Here is a 15160-nt window from a genome sequence, read left to right as displayed (position 1 = left end):
CCAAGACCATGTTTTCAAGTTTCAAAGAAAAGTCCGGATAGTTAATTAAATAAATCGATGGATGTTTGTTCTGCTGGTCCTGACCTTACACTCTATGATTGCTGTTAGCTACTCTACTGTTGTATTCCTTCAAAAACAATAAACATTGCTGACTGATGACAACCAATCCAAGCTCCCATCCACACACGTCTTGTTACTTGCGTACTCGTTCTCCTCGAAGTCACAGTCCCAGATGCACCTGTCTTCACTCTCTTCCTTGGATGGTCTTTCAACAAAATGGAAAGTTAAGTGAACAGTCTTGTAAGTTCAAATTTCTACTCTCATCCTCCCCCCTCCAACATAATCAAATCTTGGCTATATTTTATGGTCTACTTTGATGTGTACGTGTACGTCCCTGAGTTTATTTCGCTGTTCATGGCACATGGGCAATATCTTAGTCGTGGAAAGGAACCACATTGTGCACCCTTGCTTTGTTGGGTTCAAGTTTAATTTTTAAGTTTTAATTTAATTTTTGTCTTTCATTTCTCTGGGGGGCTTCTAACTATCCAACCATGGGTTCATATATCGTAAGTCGGGCAGTTGTTTTCCCCCCATTTTGTTTTTCCAACGACGCTGATACATTAGCCACTTCATTATTCTAGCCTACGAACCTTTGGAAGCCTTGGTTGATAGCCCTGGGTTTCATGTGTTATCATATTTTACCTTTTTGTCTTTATCTGGGGTTTTTAACTATTTTTTTAACTATCCACCCATGGGTTCATTTGTCCAGTCGGGCAGTTGTTTTTCACACCATTTGTTCCTCCCTCCTTTAATCCCTGGTGATATCAAATGGTGCTGGTTGATACATTGGTAATTATTTCAGCTTAAATGCACCTTTGGGAAATCTACTGGTTGGATAGCCCTGGGTTTCTGTGCTGTTATGTTTCACATTTTGTTTTTAACTGGGTTTCTCACTATCCACCCATAAGTTCAGTTTTAAGTTAGGCATTTGTTTTTCACCCCTCTTTTCTTCATCCTATCGTTCCTGCCGACGTCCAATGACGTCATGATACATTGGTAATTATTTAGCCTGAACTTTTGGAAACCTACTAATTGGTTAGCCCTGGGTTTCTGTGTTGTCATGTTTTACTTTTGTTTTTAACTGGGTTTCTAACTATCCACCCATGGGTTCACCTGTAAGTTGGACAGTTGTTTTTCACTCTTCTTTTCTTCATCCTATCACTCATGCCGACGTCCAATGACGTCATGATACATTGGTAATTACTCAGCCTATGAACTTTTGGGAACCTACTGATTGGATACCCCTGGGTCTGTGCTGTCATGTTTACTTTTTGTTTTAGTTGGGTTTCTAACTATCCACCCATGGGTTCACCTGTAAATTTGACAGTTTTTTTTTTTTTTTTTTTACCTGGCCTTTTTTTTCATCCTATCATTCCTGGCGACGTCTAATGACGTCATGATACACTGGTAATTATCTTAGCCTATGATCCCATGCAAACCTACTGGTTGGGTAGCTCTTAGTCTTGTGTCGTCAAGTTTTAATTTGTTCTAACTGGGTTTCTTACTATCCAACCATGGGTTCACATGTAAGTGGGACAGATATTTTTCTTTTCTTTCTTGTTTTCTCTTGCTATAATCCCTGGTGAAGTCGAATGACGTCACGATTCAATGATAATTATATTAGCAATGAACATGTGGGAATTTACTTGTTGGGTAGCTATGGGTTGGGTTTTCAGGCTTCACAGTAAGTAGATTGCTTTTTTGGTTTCAACTACCCTAGGACTTGGTTCCCTTTCTCTATGAAACATACCCCTTTCTTGGTCAGTGCAATTAACATATATTAAGTCCCACACAGAGTTAGAGTGCTTAGATTAAATGTTATATGTCACCATTCTCAATTAATCTTATTATATATTTAGCAGGCCTCTTGCATTAAATGTTCAAACAATTTTACCCTCAGATCGCGATTCAGACCATCCTGCCTTGTTCATATGACTGTCCTCCTTACAGTCCTTCGACAGGCCGTCATCCCTACGGTCCTAGGCACCTAAGTTCAATCATCCTCATTACAATTTAGACTAAAATCAATCATCCCCACCAGGACATGGGCTCAGGTCACTCTCATCAGGATATAGGCTCAGGCCATCCTCATCAAACACATGGGCTCAGGCTATCCTCATTATGACCTATGGGAAAACTTAAAAACACTAAGACCAAGACTGTCATCCTTTTAGCAAGAGTTAGGTTCCTAATGTGTAAAGACTTTTTTTTTTTAGTTTGGCTGCTGATTTGGGGATGTATTGTGCAGGTAGTTTTGGGGGTGTGGGTCCCTTCGGAACCCCATACTCCTACCTAGTGGCTAGCTTATGTAGTATCTACATGCACATACATGCTAGGAGTAAAGGCTCCTCCTTACAGTCCACGCTCATTTGACAGTCCTCCTTACAGTCCACGCTCATAAGGTTAGGGAGTAGAGGCTGTCCTCCTTACAGTCCACGCTCATAAGGTTAGGAGTAAAGGCTGTCCTCCTTATAGTCCACGCCCATATGGCTGTCCTCGTTACAGTCTTTCGACAGGCCGTCATCCTTACGGTCTTAGGCGCTTAAGTTAGACCTTATATTGCATGGTACACCCCCAACATCAGCCCTAAAGCGAACAATATTTCACATTTATTTTATTTCACAGATTTCGGCAAATTTCAATCATTTCAAGTTCACTATAATTTACTCATTTCGACAAATACAGAATACGCAGAATGGATGATCTGTTGTCATGAGATTATGGCCAACCGAGCCGCGCCCGCCGAATAATTTTTTTTTTACGAAACATTTAAAGTTATTTTGAACATTTTTTATGAAATTGAATATAAATTAAACGCTTGAGTTTTGTGTTTCAGTAATAACGAAATAACTAACTAACGCACTAACTATGTAAGAAGATAGTCTTATGATTTGAAAATATACTGATATGCATGTGATTTCTACTTGCCTTTTGCTGAAAATTGACTTTCGGAGAGGCAGTTTTAGCCAATCTGGAGGGTATAAAGTCCAAAGATTTTCCTGCCCCTTCCACCCCAACAATGGTGAGACCTCTTTAGATACTAAACATATTGCGCCCTCTGAAATATAAATTTGTGTCTACGGCACTGTACGACAAACGATTGCCACAAATGCTAAGGGAGGTGCAATAGTTTCTCAGTTTATTGGTGTTTTTAGAATTCATTACTCTAAAGGCTCTAAACGCCGACGTTACTCTGGTAAAAAATCCCTCGGCAAAAACAGAAATTTTCTTTTTCAAAGAAAATTTTCTCTTTAAACGTTGAAGTTTCTTTTTGATGTGACCAACTCGTAACCCCCGGTTTTGTCTCCAACTCGTAATCCCCGGTTTTGTCTCCAATTCGTAACCCCCGGTTTTGTCTCGTTTTAAAATACAAATATAGATATGATCTTCATTCAATCATGATAACAAAAAAGTCATCATTGAAGTATTCGAGACATTTGATGACAAAGTGATTACCTCCAACTTCAGAATTCCTATAAAAACTAAATGATGGGTTGGTTAGGTATTCTTTGTGACAGATCTCCTCAATTCGATTAGTAGGAAAAGTAACTTGTGAAATCGTGAATTCATTCAGATATTTGGTTTTCTTTTTTTTATTCGTACCTTTATACTTTTAAATACCAGTCTACCCGCGGGGGGGGGGGCAGAGGGTTTACCAACTCACGGTATGTGCGGCAGAAAAATTGGCTTCTAGAATCGCACCTTTAAAGTGCATCTAAATATCGGTGAAATTCATACAGTGCATTTTTCTCAAATTTTCAACTCTTTTGGAGCAAAATAATCAAAATTTTCGGGCATTTTTCAAATTTGCAATTTTTCCTAGATTTGCTGAAATTTCCACCCTTACAGTGTATTTATCCAAAGTCTACCCATGTGCATTTCTGCTATCTTGAATAACATACCTTTAACGCCGCACATACCCTTCATTAAATTTGCCTGACCGCCCCCGGGCTGTCAGCAGTTTTTCGGCATATTTACCCACCTTAAAATGAATTATCTCGTGATCTAGATAACTATGTATATGATAATCCGATGGCGGGTTGGCTACCGCCCACGTGGAAGCTCTAAAGGAGTGAACTAATTTCTCATTACAGAGTCGAATGATAGTCGGCCCTTTTCCAAGTTAGGTTTTACTGCCCTTTCATGTAGGCCTGAGGATATTGCGACTGGAGTCGACAATCCCTATCGAATATCGAATTTGGCCAGTTTTTCTATAAAAACACGCCAAGCAACCAAAATTGCATGTCTAGACACGCATATTCTTCAAAAGTAAGCCCTCACGAGCAAAAAAAAACATTCATCTCATAAAGAATTGAGTAATTCGATGTATGCTTATTAATAGTGATTCTTATAGATAAACATGCGTTTTTTGAGCCAACAAATTTTTCTTTTTTCTTTTACCTATGATGGTACCCTACTTTCATGCAAAATATCAGAAAAAAATGAATGATCCAATTTTGAACCCTCCGTCACATTTTGGCCAACACAATTTTGCACCTTTTTACCAAAAATCAAAAGATTCCTATGATTCAATCTCGAGAAAAGTTGGTAACGAACGGACGGACGGACGGACAGATAGACTGGAGTCGTTTATAATGCGTGTAATACTAATAATACCAATACTAATAATAACAATACGGGATTTAGTTTGTATAAACGACTGGAAGAATCCGGTGTTCCAGCCTTATAGATACAGGGGCTAGCTACGCAGAAACTTGCGTAGCGAGAAAACAACTTATCAAGCAACAACAAACTCTCAAAACGAAATCAACTCAAAATGAAAAACTTTCAATACACAAATCCACACATATTTTTTTTCTCAAGAATTATTTTGAGCAGGAAAAAATCATAATTGCAATATTGACACTTTTCTTTTGTTTGGAGTTAGTGCACAAAGGTTTCTAGACGACTAAAATTGTTCCATTCATTACTTTTTGCTTCATTTCTACTATGTATAAATTAGTCGTTTAGCTTGCTAGACTAACGGACAGACAGAGGTTAATTTATAGGACCTCCACCCCACCGGGGTAGGTCCAAAATATACTCTGGCCTATCTGAGAACAAGTTCTAAGAGTCTGGAAACCATGGAAATTTTTTTGTTTTTTTTGAAGGGTGCGGTATGGATATTTTGGTGGTCAAGGGTGGGGTTGCTCTGAAAGGGCAGGGTTCAGAGAGTTTCTAGATTTAGGGCGGGGTTGGTGGTTAAAGGTTGCCGGACTGCTTGGTTTCTACAGGTTTGCCAAGTTTTTAAGGCCTGACTTTTAGTTTCAAAAGCCAGATTTTTTCAGATTTTTTGCCTGAAAATGTCAAAAACTTTCCAGACATTTTTTATCCATTTGGAAGGATTCAGTTTTTCCTAAACGGTAATTTTGAAAGACCAGATTGATGAATACAACAGAATTAGAAATTATCAGAAAGGATATGATTTGGTGTGAAATTTTTGTGGAATTTCAAATGTTTAGTGTTTACCGTAATTATTGGGAACTTATACGCAGACTATTATACGTATATTATGTTTATGGTAGAAACTTGAATAGAAACTTGAGAAAGATCTGTAAAGCTTTTTTCGTATGCACGTAAAGTTTTACGTAAGACCTTAGGGAATGGGAAATTCACGTCTTTTATAAGAACATCCAAAATTTTTGAAGCATTCCGAGGTGCTGAACTTTTTGAGTTTTAAGCCTGAAAATGTTCTTAATATGTTCTTATTTTCACCATTTTTTGAGTATTATCTTTTGTCAATTTTCCTAAGAAAATGGGTGTTTCAGAGTCGGCGAAGCCTTAAAATTTTCTTAACTTGTTCTTAGCATTTTGGCCATCGAAGCCTTATGTTGTTATCATAGTTTGTACTTATAAAAAAAACGTGGAGCTACTTCTTTTTGTAAAAAGTGGATTAAACTATTAATAAAACTACAGATTCAAATTGATTTGTACTAGTAATCTCATGGTTATAAGAAAAATTCGGGATAAATTTCCCGAGGTCGATTTTGAAATTTTTTGAAATTTCCCGAGTGCAACGAGGGAAATTTAAAACATTTCGAAATTTGACAGAGGGTAATTTATCCAGAATTTCACGAAACAAGCATGGGATTCCTGGTTAATCTCATGGTTTGGATTGAAATTCTAACAATTCTGAAAGACGTCAATTTAACACTGGAAATCACTGGAAATTTAAAAAGGTCTCAAAAAAGTCTTAGAAACGCGAATCGAGTTTTGATTGGATAGTATTCCATTTACTTAAGCCTTTGAAGTTAGTAAGAAAGTCGAAAAAAGTATGAATTTCCAAACGATGAAAATTTCACTTTTGCGGGAAATTACAAAATCTAGGAGGGAAATTACAAAAGCTAGGAGGGAAATTACAAAAGCTAGGAGGGAAATTACAAGTTCGCGGGAAATTACAATTTAACGTAAGCAAAAACGTCAATCGAATTTCAATCAACCATGAGATTTGGATTATTTATCTCATGAGTAGAGCTAGCTACTCAATAGACTAGACTCTGACAGAGCTTTGCTTTTTACACCCCCTTTTCACCGACAACCCACTGGGACCTCTTCCCACTGGAAAAATTGGCCAAAATATCGTCCCCGGTTGAAAATTACCCTTCAATAAAAATGCTATTTTTCCCATCCCCACTGAATTTTATGACTTTAAAACAAAAGAATTGAAATCCCCAGCCACAAGAAATATGGGAATATCAATCCCCATCGAGTTTCAGTCCGTTATTTTTATCCCGACTGTCTGAAAAAATTCCAACAGGTCAGTGAGGGGGTGTCTTTTTTATCTTTTTTTTTGATGACGCTGAGTACTGTTTTTAGGTTGAAGGGAGACCTTCGAACAAAATATATACCTCTACGACTAGGGGGGGGGGTCCAAAAATGACTTTTTTTGGAAATTTTGATGTTTAACCATCTTTTTTAAATTAATTTTTCATGCTGATTCCGAATTTGAAATCCATTTTTCCATATCTCTTACCCCTGGGCGGCTACCGGAGACCCTTTTTTCGGAAAACCGCCCAAAACCGCTAAAAGTCAATTTTTTTGAAATTTTCCATTTTGAATAGCTTTCTAGTGATGTGATATCTTTTTTAAATCAGTTTTTCATGCTGATTCCGAATCTGAAATTCATTTTGTCATAACTCTCACCCTTGGCCTGGTATAGGAGGCTGTTTTTTTTTACTAAAATCTTCGAAACTAAGGAAAATTGATAATTAGAAAATGTTTCACTTTGAATGAACTTTGAATGAAAAATTTAATAGCAATACTTGTTTTAGATCAAGTTTTCATGCTGATTTCAAATTTCAAATCAGTTTTTGCATATCTCCTGCCACTGACCTGCTACGGGGCCGGCTACATGAGGTTTCCTTATTCAGAAAATATTGCAGAAAATGTGCAAAAACGATATTATTGAAAGGATATTTCTAAGCTTTTAGTTCGTCTGTGGCTTTTTGACACTTTGCTAATGTTATACATTCATCGTCATAGGGTGTCTTGAGTATATACTTTATCTTTATCCAATGAGCTAACCCTTTGTACTGCTGCTATGAATTTATCTGCTCAACTAGTCATGAAGCAAAATTCAACCTGCTTAGAATCTCGTTTAAACTATCTTGAGCTAGTGAACTCCTTTCAAATACAATGATTCCCTAAATTAATTGAACATTGAAAAGTAGATAATTATTTTTAGGAAGCCTTAATCATTTAAGGGGTGAGTTAAAATTAAAATCACTAGGCTATACAGATAGCTAATATATGGAATTTTTCAAATTTTTCAAACAAGTCATATAAGAACAGGTTTATATTGAAAGATACCAATGTTTAAGAAATATAAACTATTCCTAAAATGTAACTTCCAAACAAATGGACCAATATGAAAGCATTTACATGGTTGTCTCCCAGGAAAGGAGGGACGTTTTACTACGAAGTTCATCACAAGATGATTTAATTTCTCAAAACATATTTTTCTAATTAACTTCTCAAAGAACCCTTGTTTGAACAGATAGTCATATTTGTGGAAGTCCTTAATAATTGACACCAATAATATTGTAATTAAATCAACAGCTTAAGGTCTGATTTATTTGTAAAAAGCATTAGTTCTTCAAATCTATTCAAGCAAATATTTAAGGGATGGATAAAACAATAGTGCCTTTTGATTGGTTCAATAAACAACTATTCCAATGTAGGATTTTTAGATTCTATCTATTCGGTATTTAAGGTCTATAAATCCCTATGATTTTCATTGTAACTTAACCTTTCAAACAATGATATACGGCTTGTAAAAGTCAATATCAACTTTTGAATGTCCAATGCAGACAATCATTGCATTTGGAAGAATTTTACTAAAGTCTATTCACGATAAGTGTGCACTCTTTTTTCATTTACCTATAACTTTTGAAGGAATTCTTCAATCTTTATAAATTTGGTATCATTGGAAAGATATTAGTGAGTGGAACAATTTGAAATAAAAAAAACTTTAAAAAGATTATAAAAATGAAGATGAAAATGAAGAAGAAAAAAATGAAGATCTTGTAGAAAAGTGCTATAACTATCATTTTCACTGAAGTGAATCCTTAATCGTTGAACGTCATCACTGTGAAAAAAATTCTCAAAAATAATCATTCAGTCAAAAGATATCAAACAAAGTTATAAGCTGATTGACGTCTAAAAACGCTGTTTTTCTGCAGTTTTTGCTGTTTTTTGGGGTCAATCACTTATTAACTTGTATCATAACTTTATATTGAATAAAAATTATTTTATGAAATTTCTTCACAGTGATGATCTCCTAAGATCAAAGAATCTTTCCAGTGAAAATGAAAGTTATAGCACTTTTCTACAAGATCTTCATTTTTTTCTTCTTCATTTTCATCTTCATTTTTATAATCTTTTTAAAAGTTTTTTTATTTCAAATTGTTCCACTCACTAATATCTTTCCAATGATACCAAATTTATAAAGATTGAAGAATTCCTTCAAAAGTTATAGGTAAATGAAAAAAGAGTGCACACTTATCGTGAATAGACTTTAGCTCAAGGTATTTTTAACAATTTGATTTTTACATCTTTGATTATATTCTAAGCAGACAAATTAAAAGCAGCTCAGTCCATAGGGTTGCATCATTGCATAAAGTACTCAAAACTCTTTGTAACAAGGAATCTATGACCAGATGTTTTGATAAATGGAATCCAAGTACAAGAATCTCCTTCAAAAATATTCATTTCAGTACATTTTTACGATATTTTCTGAATAAGGAACCTCATGTAGCCGGCCCGGTAGCAAGCCAAAGGTATGAGATATGCAAAAACTGATTTGAAATTCGAAATCAGCATGAAAATCTGATCTAAAACAAGTTGTTATCATTAAATTTTTCATTCAAAGTTCATTCAAATTCAAACATTTTCAAATTATCAAGTTTCCTTGGATTCGAAGATTTTAGTAAAAAAACAGCCTCCTATACCAGGCCAAGGGTGAGAGCTATGACAAAATGAATTTCAGATTCGGAATCAGCATGAAAAACTGATTTAAAAAAGATATCACATCACTAGAAAGCTATTCAAAATGGAAAATTTCAAAAAATTTGACTTTTAGTGGTTTTGGGCGGTTTTCCGAAAAAAGGCTCTCCGGTAGCCGCGCAGGGGTAAGAGATATGGAAAAACGGATTTCAAATTCGGAATCAGCATGAAAAATTAATTTGAAAAAGATGGTTAAACTCAAAAAGTGAAATTTTGGACCCCCCCCCCCCCCCTACTACGACAGAACACTAAATTATCAATTAAAATTTATGGAATTTTTTATTGTTTATGTTTGGTGCAAATAATTTTCATTTTTACCAGCATCAAAAGGTTAACGCTTTGAGGGGTATGCCATTCAGGGGGTTTATACTTTTACGGTGTGACGGGATTGCCCATTTTTTAGTACGGTATTACGGGATTTCACGAAACAAGAAACGGGAATACGGTATTTTAAAATCAGACGGTGACGGTGATTAGCCTTATTTTTTTAACCACTAAAAACCGGTCGAGGAAATCTTTTTTCACGAGCGTCTCTTGTTATTAGTTTTATCGAGTCGCTTGCTTCGTAACTTTCACAAGCATTTCTTATGCTTAGTTTTATCAACCCGCATATCTCGTAATTCCCACGTGTTTCTAAGACTAATTTCGGAAAGATTTCATTCTGTGCTGACTAGATAAAGCAAACTTTACAACACATCTACCAATTTTATCGATAAACAGCCTTATAGTTTTTAACAATAAAATGTATCGATATAATTTTTAATAATCTTTCAAAAAGACTGATCACTAAGATCATTATCGCTTGAAAATCTTTGACCATAAAAGGATAAATTTACTTTCCATTAAACGGGTAAAAAGATTTTTGGAGCAACGTGCAAACACAACACTTTTGTTTGGAGCAATGAGGCAAACGAAACTCGATAAGTCAAGAAATTCATAAACCTACATGTATAAAAAGACCACTAAATTTTAACAAAACACCAAACACTGGTTCAAAGCTGGCGAAGAACAGTAAAATGGCGCTAACAGGAAGTCAAATCTTCATATTCATCTGCATACAATGGTTTGCGTATACATCAGCCACTGGCAATGAAACAGTAGATGTCTTGATTGACCAATCAATTTCCAATCTCCAGAAAATCAAACTAAAGATGAAGTTACTTTCCCTGCTCAAAAAGATGTATGGTGATTGCTTGCCATGTAGATCAATCTTTAATAGCAAAAGCTGTGATTGTACAGCCATCACACCGATGAAAGATTGTCTGGAGTTTTTACAGAACGGCTACACCAAGAATGGAATCTACAAAGTAACACAGAAAGAAAACGTCTACTGCGATCAAACCACTCAAAATGGTGGCTGGACAGTTTTCTTAAGGAGACAAGATGGATCAACAGACTTCAAACAGAACTGGCTGGACTACAAATATGGTTTTGGTAAGATGACCAGTGAATTTTGGCTTGGAAATGAAATGGTCCATGATTTGACCAAACCATCAGTGGCTCCAAAGAAGTCAGAGCTGTTGATCAACATGCGAATGAAAGGACAAACCAAACTAGTTTTCGCCAAATACGACACTTTTGAAATTGGAGATGAGGGGAGCAAATACACATTGAAGATCAGCGGTGTATCAGGCGATGCATCTCATTTAACTGGATCAAGTTCTTTTCTTGGTTATCATAACAACATGAAGTTTTCAACGTATGATCAGGATAATGACAAGTATTCTGGCCATTGTTCGTCTAGATACAGAGTTGGTTGGTGGTTCAAAAGTTGTTATAACACGCTTTTGACTGGTAATTACAAATTTACAAAGGATAACGGTAATATCTATTGGGTTGGTAGTAACCAACCCGAATTTGTCCAAATGATGATGCGCCGTAAGCTCTAATCATTAAAAAGTAAGTTCATTCAACCTCAAAATCGTGGACGCGAAGCAATGAAAACATTGATAAAGAAGTTCAAACGATCAGATGAGAATCAATACAATCATATTTTAATCTAATTTTCTAAGAAATTGTATGTTTCAAACTCTGAAAAAACTTGAATGTTCTTAAAATGTTCTTAAATTTATAGCTTAGATATCGTATGTTCTTATTATATAATCATATTGTTTTTTTTCGTTCTTTCGGTTAAATTTTTTTTGCAAGAACGTCTGAAGATTTTGAAACCTTCAGACCGTGGGTTTTAAGTCTAAAAAATGTTCGTAGTATGCTCCTATTTTTAGTCCAATTTTCTAAAAAAAAATTGGATGTTTTAGAATATGAAAAAACTTTCACGTTGTTTCTAGAATTTTCTTAATTCTACCTAAGGTACTAGCCTTTGCAGGACCTTAACCCTAAGAATCAACTTATTAAGTGACTTTGCTTGGAGACTTGCGTTATCTTGCACGACCAAGGAGACCTATTTTGAATTGTTAGATTACAAGTGTAATGAAAGCGCATAGAAATAAAGCATGTGCACGTCTGACGTTTCGGAAAAGTAAGACTTGAAAGTCAGTCAATTTACGAAATTTACCACAGTGAAGACCTAGACGAATTGTTTAGATCTAACAATGCATGCACGTCAGACGCTTCGGAAATGTTGGACGTGAAAGTCCGTCAATTTCGAATTTGACGGTAGTGAAAACCTGACGATTTCAGGTCTACATACATTGCGATACTTGCCCATTTTTTTATAGATTAGGGGTTGTCATTATAAAATATAACTATCGGCATCATCGATGCTACCGGTTTTCTCTTTACAAAAATGTCTAACTAAATTTTGAACATTGCCATTTATGTTGACGATAAGTTTATATACGGTTGACCCAAAGCTAATACCACGATATTTTCTCGGATATTTCGAAAATCTCTCTTAGACCCGTTATTTCAGTAAAAAAAATTTGGATATCGTTATTTTGAATCAGTTTGTAAAAAATTAGAAAAACCCAATGACCTAATCCCTAAAAAAAATCGTAACAGACCTAACAGAACGAACAGATAGGCGAACGAAAGAACGAAAAACGGTTATGATTTGTAGGACCTTAAAGCCAAAAGTTATAATTAAGATTTTAGCGAATAAGACTATTTTACTCAGTAGATCATAAGTTTTCCTTTTTATTCAAATTCAGTGACTAAAGCTAAATAAAAAGAGGCACACCACGTAATCCTTGCTCAACAAAAGTTTGCTAAACGGTAGCGTTTTTATGGGTTGATTCACAACCTTTATAACATAAACTTTTCAGGGATAAAGGAACTGTTTCGCAAAGAAAGGCTCCAAAGTTTGTCTCAAATGTCTCAATATGTAGACACTTTACTTTTTTTTGATAATTTCTCAGCACCCATTAATGCTATGTTAAAACAAACTAGATACTCTGAATGGACATACCTAATGATGAAAGTTAGATAGCAATAAGGAGAAAAACGAAAACAATCAGTCAGAAAATATAGCGTTTAGCGAAAATGCATAGCGCATTAAATTTCATCATTGATTGTTGACAGGGGAAAGGGAAGGGGAGTGTGTTAATTTAAAGGACCTTCGAGGTAGGTTCAAAAAGCTATACACCGTTGGAATGATAATTTCCAGGAGAATTATCAAATATTATTGAAAATTTCCGTTGAATCGAAAATTGAAGATGAAAAACTTAAGATTCAAAAATAGTGACAACAACAAGCTGAAAACAGATTTGAAATCGGCGAAGTTCAAATATTCTAAAAAGTATATTATGTCACGAAACCAGTAGTTTCATCTGTATTTTTCGTCTCCAATTTTCAATTTATTTGATAGTTCTCCTCGAGAATATCTTTCCAACAGTGTATAACCTTTTATCATACCATAAATCATGATCATAACAAACTTGTAAGACTATAACATGGATTTCTAAAACTTCAATTGTTTCAATTGTTTCAAGATCCAGTGAGATGATGAGTTTTGAGGATTTTACTTTACACAAAATTTGTTCACAACTCATTCACCAAACGATAATACTTCTTTATCTAATTCCTTATGATGACTTTTTTTTCGCCGCAGAATCAACCATTTGGGTTTCAGTTCTGTTGTGAATCAATGTTTTAAAAAAATTGCTAGAAAAGAAGAGAAATTACACTAATGTAGATGTTCATTTATGAGATTGGCTAAATTCTAGGGCCACGCTAGATGGAGATTTTTGCCGTTTAATTTGCGGCTAAAATTTAATTGGAATGCGTCTTTGTCATTGGTACACAGTGCCAATTTTTTTGTTCTTTCTTTGGCACAATTAAACTGTAGCCGCAAATTAAACGGAAAAAGTTTTTGAAACGTTCCAAACCAACATTATTGTTTGGAGCAATAAAAGGCAAACGAAACTCGATAAGTCAATAAATCCATGAACCTACAACATGTATAAAAAGACCACTAAATTTTCAACAAAACACCAAACACTGGTTCAAAGCTGGCGAAGGAAAGTAAAATGGCGCTAACAGGAAGTCAAATCTTCATATTCATCTGCATACAATGGTTTGCTTATACATCAGCCACTGGCAATGAAACAGTAGATGTCTTGGTTGACCGATCAATTTCTCCAATCTACAGAAAATCAAACCGACCTACAAACTGAAGTTAAAATCGATAGCTCTCATAAAGAAATTCTACGGACATTGTGCTCCTTGTAAGTTGATCCCTAAGAGCGAATACTGCGACTGTACGAATACTGACCCTATGAAAGATTGTCTCGAGTTTCGACAAGCTGGCTATCAGCTATCAAGTTAATGGCTTTTATCAGCTGGTGGGACCTGTATTTAACAGACCACGTGTGTTCTGCGATCAAACTACCCAAGGTGGAGGATGGACGGTATATCTCAAAAGAGAAAGCGGATCCTTAGACTTTAAACAGAACTGGAATAACTACAAATATGGTTTTGGAGAGTTAGCCAATGAATTCTGGCTTGGAAATGAAATAGTCCATGATTTGACCAAAGAATCGATGGCACCGAATAAATCAGAGCTGTTGATCAACATGCGAATGAAAGGACAAACAAAACCAGTTTATGCAAAATACGACACTTTTGAAATTGGAGATGAGGCGAGCAAATACACATTGAAGATCAGCGGTGTGTCAGGCGATGCCAATGATTTGACTGCCCTTAGTTACCATAACAATACGAAATTTTCAACGTATGATCAAGATAATGACAATTCTGGAGGGGATTGTTCAAATAACTGGGAAGGAACTGGGTGGTGGTTTAATAATTGCTTGGAAACACTTTTAACTGCTATTCGTTCTGACGGTAATGCGTATTGGACCATTCCTGACATAGCAACTTTTGTAGAAATGAAATTTAGACGCAATGTCTGATGATAATCTAACTTGAGTATATTTAAAACTCTCTCTGAAAGAAACAAATAAAATTTATTGTTTTACGACATGAGGCCGCAACATGAGTTTCAGTTTGAGTTTACCAATTTCGCACAACGAACAAAATAAGTCTTTTTCGGCTGGGCGCTGGTTTAGAAGGTTTTAGTTTTTTCTTAACGGTCATTTTGAAAGACCAGATGGATGAATACAACGGAATTAGAAATTATCAGAAAGAATATGATTTGGTTTGAAATTTTTGGGGAATTTCAAATGTTTAGTGTTTA

General features: G+C 35.4%; 2 protein-coding genes across 2 annotated transcripts in view; one reads left to right on the top strand and one right to left on the bottom strand.

Moving 5' to 3' along the window:
* The window catches only part of LOC136815441 (cation channel sperm-associated auxiliary subunit gamma-like), a 170922-nt gene that overhangs the window by 145852 nt on the left and 9910 nt on the right, over window positions 1-15160 (bottom strand). The window lies entirely within an intron of this gene.
* Window positions 10457-11484, top strand: LOC136815437 (fibrinogen-like protein A). Its single transcript, XM_067071888.1, has one exon. The coding sequence runs from the start codon at window positions 10581-10583 to the stop codon at window positions 11451-11453; it is 873 nt and encodes a 290-aa protein (XP_066927989.1). The 5' UTR covers window positions 10457-10580; the 3' UTR covers window positions 11454-11484.

This window comes from Clytia hemisphaerica, unplaced genomic scaffold (genome assembly GCF_902728285.1).
Source record: "Clytia hemisphaerica strain Z4C2 unplaced genomic scaffold, Clytia hemisphaerica genome assembly, whole genome shotgun sequence".
Taxonomy (NCBI): Eukaryota; Metazoa; Cnidaria; class Hydrozoa; order Leptothecata; family Clytiidae; genus Clytia; species Clytia hemisphaerica.
The sequence above is the reverse complement of the archived record's forward strand: the minus strand, read 5'-3'. Positions and strand labels throughout refer to the sequence as shown.

Coding starts and splice junctions, on each gene's coding strand:
- LOC136815437 (XM_067071888.1), top strand. CDS start 10,581: ATGGCGCTAACAGGAAGTCAAATCTTCATATTCATCTGCATACAATGG.